We start from the raw sequence: 15,137 nt of genomic DNA, 5'->3' as shown, positions 1-15,137 counted from the left end.
AGGCTTCCTGGAGGCCCCTTTAAACCGGAGCGTGAGTTGGGCGGAGCTCGGGTAGGCCTCGCCCCTGTGTCCGAGCCGCGCGGTATCGCGAGATTTGCTCTGTCCGGAACTTCCGGGTCTTGTTTGCCATCGTCGACTGGCTGTAGTTATGCGCTCCAGGTTAGTTTGGAATGTTTTCCGGGGCTTTTGGGCCCGCCGGGATGTTGTCCCGGCCCGCCGACACCTAAGCTGCAGTAACCTGCCCCTGGAGGAGCTGTTCGCCCGCGGCGGACCTCTGCGGACCTTCCTCGAGCGCCAGGTAGGCTCTGAAGCCCAGTTACAGGTCAGGCGGCCTGAGCTGGTGGCGGTGGCCAAACTTCTGAGCGACAAGGAGCAGGAGCTGCAGGAGACCCAGCACCTGCTGCATGGTAAGGGCCTGGTCTAGGGCAGCGGGATTCAGAGCCGAGTCTTGACTTTTCATTTGCCCTTTGCACCAAGCCGCCGCTCACGTCTCCACACACTCTGATTTTGAAGTTTTTACTCAGTTGCAGCTCTTTATGGTTTACACCAGAGGTCAAGACATCATTATATTAGTTCTGGTCCCATCCTCTCCTTGTGCTCGCTTGACAGTGCTGTACGCCCTTTTACAAAACTTAAGTTGACTTTAATTGGTTGCGTATTTAATGGCAGGAGATGAGCTCACTGAAGACAAGGCCCAATTCCTGTTAAGGAATCGAGAGGAGTGTTTCTGAGTGTGGTAGAGCGGCCACCCGCAAAAGTGACAGAAAAAATGCGTGCTAAGTAAACCCAGACTGGAACTCTGAGACTTAGAAACATGCGGCGGTTTTAACAAGCTTGCCAAGTGATTCATGCCCATTCGAATCTCTTGATGGGGCTCAAGTTACTTAATTTGCACAAATTCCGGGGGATGCCTAGTGGCTGGCCTGTGGCCCACACAGAAGAAAGGTTCTAGAGAGGGTCACAGTCTACTGAAGCAAGAAAATTAATTCTGATACAGCTGATAAGTGAGAACATAGATCAGTAAAGACCTGGGAGAGCAAGGAGAACTTGGAAGGAGAAAGGCTTGTACAGGGATAAAGGCCCAACCTTAGATAATATAATAATAGTTTAACTTTTATCGATCCTTTGCCTACTCTAGTCTTTGCTTTTCTTTATCTATTAACTCATCCAGTTCACGTAATTTTAAACTATGAAGTGGGTTCTATTAGCTTCATGCAACAGAAGAGGAACCTGAGATACAAAGAGAATATAGCTCTGCCCAGGTTAAACTGCTCTTAAGGAATAGAGCTTGAATAGGACTGACTCCAAATCTCATGCTCTTAATCACTGCATTCTGTGTTAACTGAGGAAGGGGGTAGGTTTGGGGAGGTGAGGGGTGGGGTTAACCATTTTGTAAGAGGGCTCAAATACTAACCTGCAAAGTTTGGTTTCATCCTTTTGGCAGAAGGAGGCCAGCAGAAGCTTTTGGGTTGGGAATGAATAATAGGAATAGCTTTGTTGCTTAGGAACTTTGATGGGAGGCAGTTGAGAAGCAATCTGGAACAGGACTAAAGATGCCATGGAAGACAGAAGGCTAATGCAACTGTATAGTTGAGACTTAAGGAGAGTCTAAATTAAGTGATTTAAGAGAAGAAGCTGCCCAGAGTGTTAAAGGAAAAAAAAAATTAGAAGTAATATTTTTTAGGGGAAAATTAAATCAGTTTCATAAGCCAAGCTTCAAGTCCACGTAGCAGCCACAAAGCCTTAATATAAAAAAAAAAAAATTATATTCATTACATGTTGAAATTGATAGTGTTTGGGGGACCTGAATTAAATAAAATGTAGTATTTAAGTTAGATTACGTCTACACTCTAGTTCCAGTCTTCTTCATCTTAATCGCAACACTACATTTCAGAACTAATAAGGCCCCTTAAAAGTCATCCAACTCAGATCTTTCACTTTACTCTTAAGATTACTGACATTCAGAGACGTTAGGAGAGATGTTCTAAGAGAACCTTAGTGGTTGAACTGGGGCTCTAATTCATTTTTGCTTTTTTTAATGAAACACATTTTTCCATTTCACCAAATCTCATAACCCATTCTTACCAAAATAATTTCCTGTCATGTCACCAACACTCCCTGTATTTGTTTATCTCAATTTGCTGTTGTTATCTCTCATTGAGTTAATCCTTTTTTCCTTTATTCTGCCCACCTCTAAAACAAGCAAGAAATTCCTTCTGCATGCTGTTATTTTAATATTTAACCACATAATGTTTTAGGCTGTTATTTTTTGTGAGCTTTTCTCCCTTAGAATAATATAAAGAAACTAAAATGATCTAAAATCCTGCCTTGAGGGCAAGTCTTACATGTTATTCCCAGTTCCCAACATAATTCAGTTCAGTTCAGCTCAGTCGCTTAGTCGTGTCCGACTCTTTGCTACCCCATGAATCGCAGCACGCCAGGCCTCCCTGTCCATCACAAACTCCTGGAGTTCACTCAGACTCAAGTCCATCGAGTCAGTGATGCCATCCAGCCATCTCATCCTCTGTGGTCCCCTTCTCCTCCTGCCCCCAATCCCTCCCAGCATCAGAGTCTTTTCCAATGAGTCAGCTCTTCGCATGAAGTGGCCAAAGTACTGGAGTTTCAGCTTCAGCATCATTCCCTCCAAAGAAATCCCAGGGCTGATCTCCTTCAGAATGGACTGGTTGGATCTCCTTGCAGTCCAAGGGACTCTCAAGAGTCTTCTCCAACACCACAGTTCAAAAGCATCAATTCTTCGGCGCTCAGCCTTCACAGTCCAACTCTCACATCCATACATGACCTCTGGAAAAAGCATAGCCTTGACTAGACGGACCTTTGTTGGCAAGGTAGTGTCTCTGTTTTTGAATATGCTATCTAGGTTGGTCACAACTTTCCTTCCAAGGAGCAAGCGTCTTTTAATTTCATGGCTGCAGTCACCATCTGCAGTGATTTTGGAGCCCAGAAAAATAAAGTCTGACACTGTTTCCACTGTTTCCCATCTATTTCCCATGAAGTGATGGGACCGGATGCCATGATGTTAGTTTTCTGAATGTTGAGCTTTGAGCCAACTTTTTCACTCTCCACTTTCACTTTCATTAAGAGGCTTTTCAGTTCCTCTTCACTTTCTGCCATAAGGGTGGTGTCATCTGCATATCTTCTTAGTAAATGAATAAGACATTCCAGCCAGTACAGAGTTTGATCTTTCAACAGAGATAACAAACTGTAATAGCTAATACAATTTCCCCTTCTCTCCGTTTTATAGGTTGCATGTTGTCCATCAGATAGAGGAAAGAGGAGGTATATTTTGTAAGGTAAAAGTGAAAACTAGATGAAATAAGAACTAGAGTAAAGCCTGAAAGAGAAGAAGAGTACTTCGTGTAGATACTCCGTGAATATCAGGCAGGGTCTAAATGTTTAGGTGGATACTTTTATATTAATGAAGCATTTCCTAATAAGACAATAAATAACTTTCTACTTTTTAACTCAGTTTTGGCTTTACTGATGGTACCTTATATTCCCCTCTGATCTAACTCACTCAGTGCATTCATTCGTTATTGTAGAGTCTAAGTCTGAAAACTAAAAGCATATTTGTTAATATGAATAGTTGGGGGAGGAAGAATTATAGAAAAGTTTAGTAGCTTCTTTGTATTTTCCCATAGAGATGATTTTTATTTTTAACTTCTACCCTTCTCATCAGGAAAAAAGTTTTTGTTTTTTAACTGCATGCTCGGTAAAAACTAGTGCATAAAGTGCTATAAATTAATGACAGTTATTAAAAAAGGATAATTGTTATGTTTCCCTTCAGCAATGACAAAACTTTTACCTTGAACTCTGTCAGCTATTTAATACTAATTAAGGAAAACTCAACCTGCTGCCTTTTTTTCTTAGATGAAAATGAGGACTTAAGGAAACTTGCCGAAAATGAAATAACTTCATGTGAAAAAGAAATAGCTCAATTAAAGCATCAGGTATGGCATTTGTGCAAAGAATAAAGCATTCTGCTATTACTTCCATTATATTTTATTAGAACTTTATAAAAGCAAGTCAAGAACTAATCAGCGTGCTAGCATTTACAATTATAAACCTGGTTTTTAAAGCAGAAAAAGCATACTCCCTGTAGCTCTGTTTTTATCATACTAAAAGGATTGTAGAAGTCTGAAAGAAAGATGAATGTCACATTAGTAGAATTTTCCAAGAAGGCAATAAAATGTTGATAATATGTTTTCTCTCTTTTGTTTTGAGGTAAGGGTGGGGGTAGACATGAGTAGAAGAGACTGTGGAGCAATGGTAGGTGGAAGCAGGAATATTTCTTTATCTTTTTGTCTTTGACACTCTTATAGAGTGCCAGCCTAGACTAGGCCCCTCAGGATTTTGAAAACAGAATTGCATTTATATCTAAGAGTATTGGCTTTATATCTAGGAGAACTGCAGAAGAACATATTAAGTTAGATGAAAAATCATGAAATTAGATCCATTGTTAATTCTGTAAAGCAGAGCTTTAAGGTGTACAGCAGTTATCTCTGGAAATATAAGTAAAAGAACATGATAAAGTGAGGATGGAGCTTGGAACTGGGATGCTTAACTTAGAAATTCTCTCTCTCTACCTACGTGTGGAACTTACCAAAAATTAATTTCCCCACCACCTACTCTAGAAGAAAAGTTCTACAATAGACTGAAAAGTCCCAGGTAACTTGCCTTCTACTCTGTAAACTTTTTGTGAGGTAGAAGAGTGCGTGAATTAACGGTTTCTGTTGGCTAGTAATTCACAGGTGTAAATTGCGTCGTGCTAGTTCAGGATGTGAATGGTCACATTCTGTTGGCACAGGCTAGAGCGACGGGAAGGCAGGAGGACAAGGCCAGCTCCTGACCAACACACCGTGGCGATGCATCAGAACTCAGGGAGCCTTGGGTTCAAATTCTAGCCCTTCCACTTTCTAGTTGTAGGGTATTGGCCAACTAGGGTTAAACTTAGTTAAGTTAAACTTAGAGAAACTTAGTTTTCACATCTTAAGGTGGAGCTGTTAATAGTACCTGCCCAAGATGTATTAAGAATTAAAATACATGAAGTTCTTAGCAGAGTACCTCTCTATTATATTATAAAGAACCATTTTTATAAATGTTGGCAGCTTTTCTTTCTTAATCCACCTCATCTGAGAAGTCTTTATTGTGTCTGTGACTAATACACACTGAAGTGTGAAACATAAAATTTTAATGGAAGGAAGACTGACTTAGGCACAAGGATCTGAGTTCCAGTAACTGACACTTGGCTTTTTAAGTCATCATTGCACTCGGTTAATCTCATTTTCTTTGACTTGTAAAATGAGGGAATTGGACCAGATCATCTCTAAGAGCCTCTCCAGTTCCAAAATTTCAAGTGTCTCTTCCATAATAAAGAAGCTTAGAAAAAATACAAATGCAGTCTGAGTGTTCCTTTCCTGCCATAGTAGGCTATAAATCTCCAAGGATTGCTTCTTCTGCTTGCCACACACAGTACAGTGTCCTGCTCACAGCAAGGACTTAATCATTAACCGAATAGAGAACTAATATGCATGAACACCGAAAAGAAACAAACTTGTAAGTTTTAGCTGAACCTTATAGCATTCGTAATGTAGTTATAACATTAATATTTTTAGAAGTTGTGCATTGTATGGTCTAATTGGCAAGATGGTTGAATAGTAATCAGCAGTATTAAGGTATTTGCTTAGAGAAACTTTTTTAAGTAAATTAAATATTTAAAATTCTATATCTAATCACTGAGCTCTTTTTAAAATATTTTAAATCTTAATTATAGGAGGGGTGATATTTTTTATTTGCAGATTATCTTACTTTTGGTTCCCTCAGAAGAAGCAGATAAAAATGATTTGATCCTGGAGGTAACTGCAGGAGTTGGGGGTCAGGAGGCAATGTTGTTTACCTCAGAGATATTTGATATGTATCAGCAGTATGCTGCATTTAAAAGATGGCATTTTGAAACCCTGGAATATTTTCCAAGTGAAATAGGTCAGTAAACTGTTTGGTTTGTTTTGAGAAAAGCATAGATTTTATTTATTTATCTATGTGTATTTTAGGGAAGAGGGTTGGAAAGACCATGATTAAGCTTTATAATTTTTGTATAAGGAGGATTAAGTAGTTTTATGCTTATCATTTACTTAATAATTGTTGCTGTTCAGTTGCTAAGTCGTGTCCAACTCTTTGCGACCCCATGAACTGCAGCATGCCAGTCTTCCCTGACCTTCACTATCTCCCAGAGTTTGCTCAAACTTAATAATGTTGAATGCAGAAATATTACCAGTTTTGAAATGGCCTATAAAATACTTGTCATTCAATGGCTAATGGTCTTTTAAAAGTGGTCCTTCAGGGTGTTACTGAGTCAGTTTATTGACACCATAAATGCTTTATGTTCAATAATTATAAGCAATAAAGATATTAAAACGCTGAATATCATAGACTTGCTAAAGGCTTTCAGTGTTTCACAGTTATGTTTATATAAGTTTGTAGCTTCTTTAATTATATTTCAAGATGGTAGAAGTGATGGTCAGTTATGTATAACTGGCAGGATTAACAAACCCTCTTTCACCAATGTTTTCAAGGTGGCCTTAGACATGCATCTGCCAGTATTGGGGGTTCAGAAGCCTATAAGCACATGAAGTTTGAAGGAGGTGTGCACAGAGTCCAGAGAGTGCCCAAGACAGAGAAGCAAGGCCGCGTCCACACCAGCACCATGACTGTAGCCATCCTACCCCAGCCCACCGAGGTGAGACACCATAGCCCCCACTCCTGGGAGTCCTAGCCCAGCACAGCGCCTTGCCCCCAAGTAACACTCACCTCACTGAACTGAGTATCTCCTTTTCTTATTTGACTTTCATCTTGTATTTGAATTGATTTTTCAAATATATTGTCACAGTCCAATAGGTATGATTTTAACAATAAATGCTAAGAATTAAGGATATATAAATGAACTTAAGGGCTTCCCTAGTGGTTCAGTGGTAAAGAACCCACCTGCCAGTGCTGGAGATGTGGGTTCAGTTCCTGGGTTGGAAAGATCCCCTGGAGAAAGAAATGGCAACCCACTCCTGTATTCTTGCCTGGGAAATCCCATGGACAGAGGAGCCTGGAGGGCTGCAGTCCATGGGGTTGCAAGTTGAACATGTTCGGTTCAGTTCAGTTGCTCAGTCGTGTCCAACTCTTTGCGACCCCATGGACTGCAGCATGCCAGTTTTCCCTGTCCATCACCAACTCCCGGAGCTTACTCAAACTCATGTCCATTGAGTTGATGATGCCATCCAACCATCTCATCCTCTGTCGTCCCCTTCTCCTCCTGCCTTCCATCTTTCCCAGAATCAGAGTCTTTTCAAATGAGTCAGTTCTTTGCATCAGGTGGCCAAAGGATTGGAGCTTCAGCTTCAGCATCAGTCCTTCCAATGAATATTCAGGACTGATTTCCTTTAGGATTGACTGGTTGGATCTCTTTGCCGTCCAAGGGACTCTCAAGAGTCTTCTCCAACACCACAGTCCAAAAAAAACATCAATTCTTCAGCGCTCAGCTTTCTTTATAGTCCAACTCTCACATCCATACAGAACTATTGGAAAAACCATAGCTTTGACTAGACGGACCTTTGTTGGCCAGGTAACATCTCTGCTTTTTAATATACTGTCTAGGTTGGTCATAGCTTTTCTACCAAGGAGCAAGCGTCTTTTAATTTCATGGCTGCAGTCGCCATCTGCAGTGATTTGGGAGCCCAAAAAAATAAAGTCTGTCACTGTTTCCATTGTTTCCCCATCTAATTTGCTATGAAGTGATGGGACTGAATGCCATGATGTTAGTTTTTGAATATTGAGTTTTAAGTCAACTTTTTCACTTTCCTGTTTCACTTTCATCAAGAGGCTCTTTAGTTCTTCTTCACTTTCTGCCATAAGGGTGCTGTCATCTGCATATCTGAGGTTACTGATATTTCTCCCAGCAATTCTTGATTCCAGCTTGTGTTTCATCCAGCGCAGCGTTTCTCATGATGTACTTTGCATAGAAGTTAAATACGCAGGGTGACAATATAGAGCCTTGATATACTCCTTTCCCTATTTGGAACCAGTCTGTTTTTCCATGTCCAGTTCTAACTATTTCTTCTTGACCTACATATAGATTTCTCAGGAGGCAAGTCAGGTGGTCTGGTGTTCCTATCTATTTAAGAATTTTCCAGTTTATTGTGATCCACACAGCTAAAGGCTTTGGCGTAGTCAATAAAGCAGAAGTAGATGTCTTTCTGAAACTCTTGCTTTTTTGATGATCCAGTGGATGTTGGCAATTTGATCTCTGGTTGCTCTGCCTTTCTAAATGCAGCTTGAACATCTGGAAGTTCACGGTTCACGTACTGTTGAAGCCTAACTTGGAGAATTTTGAGCATTACTTTGCTAGCATGTGAGATGAGTGCAGTTGTGTGGTCATTTGAATATTCTTTGGCATTGCCTTTCTTTGGAATTGGAATGAAAACTGACCTTTTCCAGTCCTGTGGCCACTGCTGAGTTTTCCAAATTTGCTGGCATATTGAGTGCAGCACTTTCACAGCATCATCATTTAGGATTTCAAATAGCTCAACTGGAATTCCATCATCTCCACTAGCTTTGTTCATAATGATGCTTCCTAAGGCCCACTTGACTTCACATTCCAGGACGTCTGGCTCTAGGTGAGTGATCACACCATCATGGTTATCTGGGTCATGAACATCTTTTTTGTATAGTTCTCCTGTGTATTCTTGCCTCCTCATCTTAAGTCTTAATATCGTCTGCTTCTGTTAATCCATACCATTTCTGTCCTTTATTGTATCCATCTTTGCATGACTTGGTGACTAAACAACAACAGTCATCTAATCTTGCATTGTCTAATTTTTCTCCACTACTAAGCTTACAGCAAGTATTTTGAGACCATCTAAAGGAGAAACAATATTAAATGGAGTTTATGAGCCACTTGCCTTTATGGAGACTTAAGCTTTGTGTGACTTGTTCCCAGAATATCAATAACAAGAATCCTGTTTTAACAAAGGGTAACTACTTTACAGAATTGCTACTATAATCCAATCATATTAAAATAGTAAAACATCGCTACATTGTACACAATGAGTATACTTTATTTTCACCAGCAAATTCTCAGTCTATGTAGCTTAGTTGGGAAGTTATATTTTGCTTACATCACTTAGCCGAAAAGTGATGGGAAATTTGTAACTTGTTTTTTAGAATGAAATAAGAAGTGCATGAGAAGGAAGCTTGAGGATTTCTGTTTATTACTTTTTAGGGAAAGTCTGTATTACTGTCTAATAGGGTACATGGAGTTCCTTTCTTTATAGTCTAATTTTTGTAGGAAATCTAGGTGAGGAACAGGATAGTTAAGGGAGAGAGGGAAGCAGGATAAATGGCGAAAGCGACACCTTGATACTAGTCACTTTGGCTTAAGCATCTTGGAGATGGAGGTCCGTATATCATCTCATTTAATTCTTCCTAGCAACAGTAAAGAGCTACATAGGGAGACCTAGAAGGCCTGTGAATGATAAGATGCCTGCTGCTAGAGTTTTGGACATCTCACAGAATGGGTATAGTTCATGCAAGAGCTTTTTAAATGCAGTGCTTTGGATGGTGACTGCCAGGACAGAGCATTATGCTGACATCAGATCCAGTGTATTTGTGAATTGAGTCTGTATCCTTGACTTCTTGGTATTGGCCATTTCCATTCATCTCTGTTCTGCCTCTAAGTATATTTAAGTCCACCTGTAGTAAAACCTTCCTATAGTGTTTTAGCATCATTTTTTTTCCTCCGCTAAAGTCTTTTTGAACTCAGAAATCATTTTAGTGATTATATTCACATTTCTATTAATAGCTGAGATCTGCCGTTGGTAAGAAGAGGGTAATTTACAGAGAAGTCTAGTTTTTGAGGATTAGGGAGGGTTTGTTTTTATTTTGCATTATATTTTGATACTTACCCACTGTGTACATGCTAAGACACTTTAGTTGCTTTGTGACCCTGTGGACTGTAGCCCATCAGGCTCCTCTGTCCATGGGATTCTCCAGGCAAGAATACTGGATTGTGTTACCACTTCCTTCTCCAGGGGATCTTCCTGTCCCAGGGATTGAACCTGCGTCTCTTACGTCTCCTGCACTGGCAGGCAGCTTTACCACTAGTGCCACCTGGTAAGCCCCACTCTTCCAATAAGAAAAGTCTTTAAAAAAATGGTATCCTTCCAATTACTTTCTATTCTTAAAATTAAACATTCCAAATCTTACATAGATATTATCTGTGAAATGCATTTTTATAAATAATTCTCTTTGAACAGATCACACATGTAATTTTCAAAACTCCCAACATTTCTCTTACGTATAGATTAACCTGGTGATTAATCCTAAGGATTTGAGGATTGATACTAAGCGAGCCAGTGGAGCCGGGGGTCAGCATGTGAACACCACAGACAGCGCTGTCCGGATCGTTCATCTCCCAACGGGTGCGTGGTTCCTTCTTCAACATAAAAATCAAAATCTGAATGACTTTTCCTCTGAAACAGATCTTCAGTTACCAGCAACATACAGGCTACTAGGAACTGTTTATTTTCAACACTTGATTTATCTAGATCCCTTAGGTGAAACTCTGTAGGATAATTACAAAGCCAGGAAGAGGGAGAGATCCATGCCCAGGAAATTTCCACATTAGTGATTATATCACTAATTTTTAAAAAAATCCCACAGTGAAGTAATATCATGGGTATATTCTTTATAAGAAAATGCTCTAAATCACCAGTTTTTAGTGTTTTTTGGAGGGAGGAGGAAATGAATTCCTTTGAGAAAATGAAAACTTGGACCTTCTACCCAGAAACATGCTTATATGCAAAGTTTGGCATGTAATTTCAGGGGCTTCTTTCCATTAAGTCCATCTGCAGACATCTGGGGGTTCTGTCCTGATTATAGTGCTAGGCAGTGGAGCTGTAATTTTTCTTAAGTCTTTAGAATTGTGTTAGATAGAACTACACATGTTTTTACAAGTGTTGCTCCGGTGACTTACATGTGAAAAAGAGCACAGGGATAGGAAACCTCAATCTTCCTATAAACGATCTCAGATAGGCGTAATTCCCAGGGTTGGTAGTGCTTGCTGGGAGTGCTTGGAGCATTTTTTCTTTTTTTTTTTAATAAGAAAATTCTCATGTTAAACTTTAAGATGATGTTTTATGTAACACATAGTATATAAACAGGAATAAAAATATTAATAGTGATTATCTCTGGTAATACATTAACTTTTATAGTTCAGTTTGTATAATGAGTAGTTACTACTTTTTGAAAAGAATTGTGGTGACTAGGTAAAAGTACCAGAAAATAATCCATATTAAATGACTAATGCTTACTCTTCAGTATGTATGCTTTCAGTATGTAAATATTTTGAGCTATAAGTCCAATTTTCTAATAACTGTAAAGTTATCTGTTATGTGTATAGTATTCCTTTTTTAACATTAGAGTCTTATTTTTTCCCTTCATAAAGGAAGAAGGAAAAGGAGTATTCCTTGATAATACATGAAGAAGATGTTTCTATTAAAACTCCTTTAATTCTCATAACACTATTCAGGTATTGTTTCTGAATGCCAACAAGAAAGATCTCAACTGAAAAATAAAGAAATGGCTATGAAAAAGTTACGTGCAAAACTGTACAGCCTGCAGCTAGAAGAAGAAACAAGCAAACGATACAATGCTAGAAAGATTCAGGTAAAACTGAATTTTTTAAATGCTTTGAAAAGATAAAAATAGTTTTAGATTACCCAGTTTTAATATGTGTTAAAATTATTTCATTGTATTTGTCAAAGTTAAAGTATAATTCATGTCATTCAACCAAGGGCTTGTTTTATAGTAATCTTATTACACATCTACACTGTTTTTGTATTCAAAAGTGTCTTTCTCAGACTTTTCAGCAAAGTTATCTTAAAAAGATATACGAATTCCCGTTCATTTTGAATCCTTTTAAAATTATGGAAGAAAGTTGGAAAGGAAATTGAACTTACCTTCTTCCTGTTTGGCAGTTGATTTTATAATTACAGAGCCTTTCTATTAACTCCTTTATTATGGAGAGTTGATCACTTTGTCATCACTGATGATAACCAGATTAATTCACAGAGATTATATATATTTAGCTACCATTTTTGGATATCAACTCTGTGCCAGGCTGTATGTATACACTATCACTGTGAGGTAGGTATTATCTGTATTTTATAAATGGGGAAACTAAAGTTTAAAGTTGAAATAAATTACTTGAAGTTATAAAGTAAAAAAAAATGGCAGAGAGGATTCAAAATTCAAGTACTAAGCTGTCTGACTTTTCAAGCCTATGTTCTTTTTTCTGTATCAAGTGCCCATGTTAAATTTGAGAATTCAAAATGTTTAAAATTTGGTTTTTAACATTGTGTTTCAAATTATAAACCAAGAGCTTAATCTCCAGGTAAATTAACTTTGTAGGTTTAGTTGCCCTAAGTTTAACTATCTTGTATTCTTTTTTTTTTCTTTTAATATGTAGATTGGCACAAAAGGAAGGTCAGAGAAAATAAGAACATATAATTTTCCACAGAACCGAGTCACAGATCACAGAATAAATAAGTCACTTCATGATCTTGAAACTTTTATGCAAGGAGAGTACCTACTGGATGAACTTGTACAGTCATTGAAGGACTATGCTAATTATGAATCTTTAGCAGAAATTATATCCAAAAAAGTTTAAGTTGATTTGTTATTAAAGACTTGTATAGCTTGTGAAAATTCTGTTATAGCAAATCAGGTTGTGTATATACAGTATTCTCTTGAAACACATGAGTTAACACAGTTGAGAGTAACATTTTTAATAAACAGCTAATTTATATACGTCTCTGAACGTATTAAGTGAAAAAACATAATCATGACTCTGGCTGGATATTTTGAACTCTTCCTTACAAAAAGTAGACAAAAGAGAATAGTCCTTTGTTTTATGTAAAGTATTTAATGAATGATTAGAAATTTGGTTTGACTCTCAAGGGAAACTTCAAACATGAAATGATAAGACTGACTTCAGAGGATGGAGGCCTGAGAAGGAAGGAAAGCCCAGGAACATCTGCTTGAGGCTGCACAGCTGTCAAAGACCTCTTGGTGTTTAGAGCAACACCAGTAAATCATGTGCTTGATAAACAGACCCTCACTGTTCTGCCATGGTGTGTGTGCTCCTTCACTTCAAGAAGTATTAATAAATCCAACCTGTAACTACAGAAAAGAAATAGGACATGTCAGTTAGCCTGTAAAAAAGTGAGAGAAGCTGGAAATGCTCGCTCAAGAATATTCTGAAAACATAAACTCCAGGATGACAATTAGGAAGAGCTCTACCTAGTAGATAATGAATAAATGTTAAATTTATGGTAGTTAGAACAAGTTGGGATTTCCAGAGGAGGAAAAGCAATTTCACTATTAAGGTTATATGATTTATAGGTTAGAGAACTAGGAGACATTTAGTTAACTCTCAGAATTGCACATTTTCCCGTATTTGTTAAAATCAATAGTTGTCTGAATTTTTATGGACATACGTATGCCACTTTGTCATACATATGACATTTATTCAAACCTACATTATTGTCAGGTAACTGTTTCCTCTTAAGTCAACATTTGTTAGCCAGATGTCCTTTAGAGTTCCAGCATGTGCTAAATTTCAGAGTAATTTTATGTTGGTAGCTTCTTTCTGCTGTAAAAGGGAGGTGTGCTGCTGCTGCTAAGTCACTTCAGTCGTGTCCGACTCTGTGCGACCCCATAGACGGCAGCCCACCAGGCTGCCCTGTCCCTGGGATTCTCCAAGAACACTGGAGTGGATTGCCATTTCCTTCTCCAATGCATGAAAGTGAAAAGTGGAAGTGAAGTCGTTTAGTCATGTCCGACTCTTCGTGACCCCATGGACTGCAACCTTCCAGGCTCCTCCGTCCATGGGATTTTCCAGGCAAGAGTACTGGAGTGGGGTGCCACTGCCTTCTCCAGAAAAACCATTAAAGACAGTTAAGAATTTAAGCTAGCCAAAGGTTATCAAATACATCAGAGAATTTTATTTTGAAGAGTATCCCTCTCCCCTGGAATGTTCTGCTCATGAGAGGCATTCTGTTCTGCCTTCACAAGAACGGCTGATGAATGCCCCTTTTAGTGACCTAGGCAACCAAGATTACAGCAAGACATGTTCCTTCAACAATATTCACTGTCCACATTGCAAGCCTGGCTCTCCCAGATTTATCAGTTTCCACTTGGCGTCTTAGGTTTCCTTTTAGAATCAAAAGGACATGGCTGCAGGTTATTAAATATACTATATAATATACAGTATATAATAGACTTAATTTCTCTTGTTTTATTAGTTATAGGGGAAAATGAGAAAAGTTGGATTGAGGGACTTCCTGGTGGTTCCGTGGTTAAGACTCCATGCTTCTGATACAGAGGGTGCAGGTTCTGTCCCTCTGGGGAACTAAGATCCCATATGCCTCATGGCTCAGCCAAAAGAAAAAAGAAGTTGGATTGAAATTGTGAAGGGTCTTGAATATTAGATTTTACTCTGGGAACAGGGGACAGCCAGTAAGTTTCTTACTCTCTAGTCAAACAATATTTTCTAGTATTCTCTGCCCCTCCCTCTCTGCTCCCAGGAGAAAAAGCGTGAGAACTGTACTGATGAAGTTGGGAAAAGACCTTCCGTGAATTTTCAAACCTTCCCATTAGAACACCTTATTGGTTAGAAGAAATCTTAATACTTTGGTAATTTTAACAATATAAACTTAAGATATATACCATTATCACCCTGTATTATGAACACATATATGAAGTAACTGACAAATTCTGGTCTGAATTGGCATTGGCTCCCACTTTACTCACTAATCTAAATTAGTTAATTCCTTCATGAGCAAAAGTAATTTTTGGAACCTAGACAAAGATAAGAGTAGAGCAACATAATTTTTGCAGGAAGCCTACTGGAACAATACACCTAATACTTTTAAGGATCTTAGAATTAACCATTTTAGATCAAACTGCCTTTTAGATCTTAGTGCCATTAGGTCTTGAAGAGACGAGAATGAAGAAAACCATTTTTTTTATAAAGAGACAATGTGAGAGGGTTAATAAGACCTTTAAGGGTCTTA

At 38.5% G+C, this 15,137-nt stretch overlaps 1 protein-coding gene across 9 annotated transcripts; it reads left to right on the top strand.

Moving 5' to 3' along the window:
• Nucleotides 1–24: 24 nt before the first annotated feature.
• On the top strand, nucleotides 25–13,256 carry MTRF1L (mitochondrial translation release factor 1 like). 9 transcript variants are annotated; one of them, XM_055536022.1, is made up of 9 exons: nucleotides 234–298; nucleotides 3,263–3,311; nucleotides 3,889–3,968; nucleotides 4,243–4,287; nucleotides 5,817–6,000; nucleotides 6,591–6,754; nucleotides 10,364–10,481; nucleotides 11,591–11,727; nucleotides 12,530–12,862. In XM_055536022.1, exons 4-9 carry the CDS (start codon nucleotides 4,261–4,263, stop codon nucleotides 12,728–12,730), a joined length of 831 nt encoding a protein of 276 aa, XP_055391997.1. In that variant the 5' UTR covers nucleotides 234–298; nucleotides 3,263–3,311; nucleotides 3,889–3,968; nucleotides 4,243–4,260; the 3' UTR covers nucleotides 12,731–12,862. The 9 variants fall into 9 exon arrangements, with proteins under 9 accessions (XP_055391993.1, XP_055391992.1, XP_055391990.1 ...); XM_055536020.1 differs by having other exon boundaries at nucleotides 279–407; XM_055536017.1 differs by lacking the exons at nucleotides 3,263–3,311; nucleotides 12,530–12,862 and adding an exon at nucleotides 13,021–13,256 and having other exon boundaries at nucleotides 28–407.
• Nucleotides 13,257–15,137: the final 1,881 nt, after the last annotated feature.

The sequence above is a fragment of the Bubalus kerabau genome, chromosome 9 (genome assembly GCF_029407905.1).
Source record: "Bubalus kerabau isolate K-KA32 ecotype Philippines breed swamp buffalo chromosome 9, PCC_UOA_SB_1v2, whole genome shotgun sequence".
In the NCBI taxonomy this organism is placed as follows: domain Eukaryota; kingdom Metazoa; phylum Chordata; class Mammalia; order Artiodactyla; family Bovidae; genus Bubalus; species Bubalus kerabau.
This window is presented reverse-complemented; position numbering and strand designations above follow the sequence as displayed.

Coding starts and splice junctions, on each gene's coding strand:
- MTRF1L (XM_055536015.1), top strand. CDS start 149: ATGCGCTCCAGGTTAGTTTGGAATGTTTTCCGGGGCTTTTGGGCCCGC. Junction 408..3,888: donor GACCCAGCACCTGCTGCATG/GTAAGGGCCTGG, acceptor TTTTTTTCTTAG/ATGAAAATGAGGACTTAAGG. Junction 10,482..11,590: donor GATCGTTCATCTCCCAACGG/GTGCGTGGTTCC, acceptor AACACTATTCAG/GTATTGTTTCTGAATGCCAA.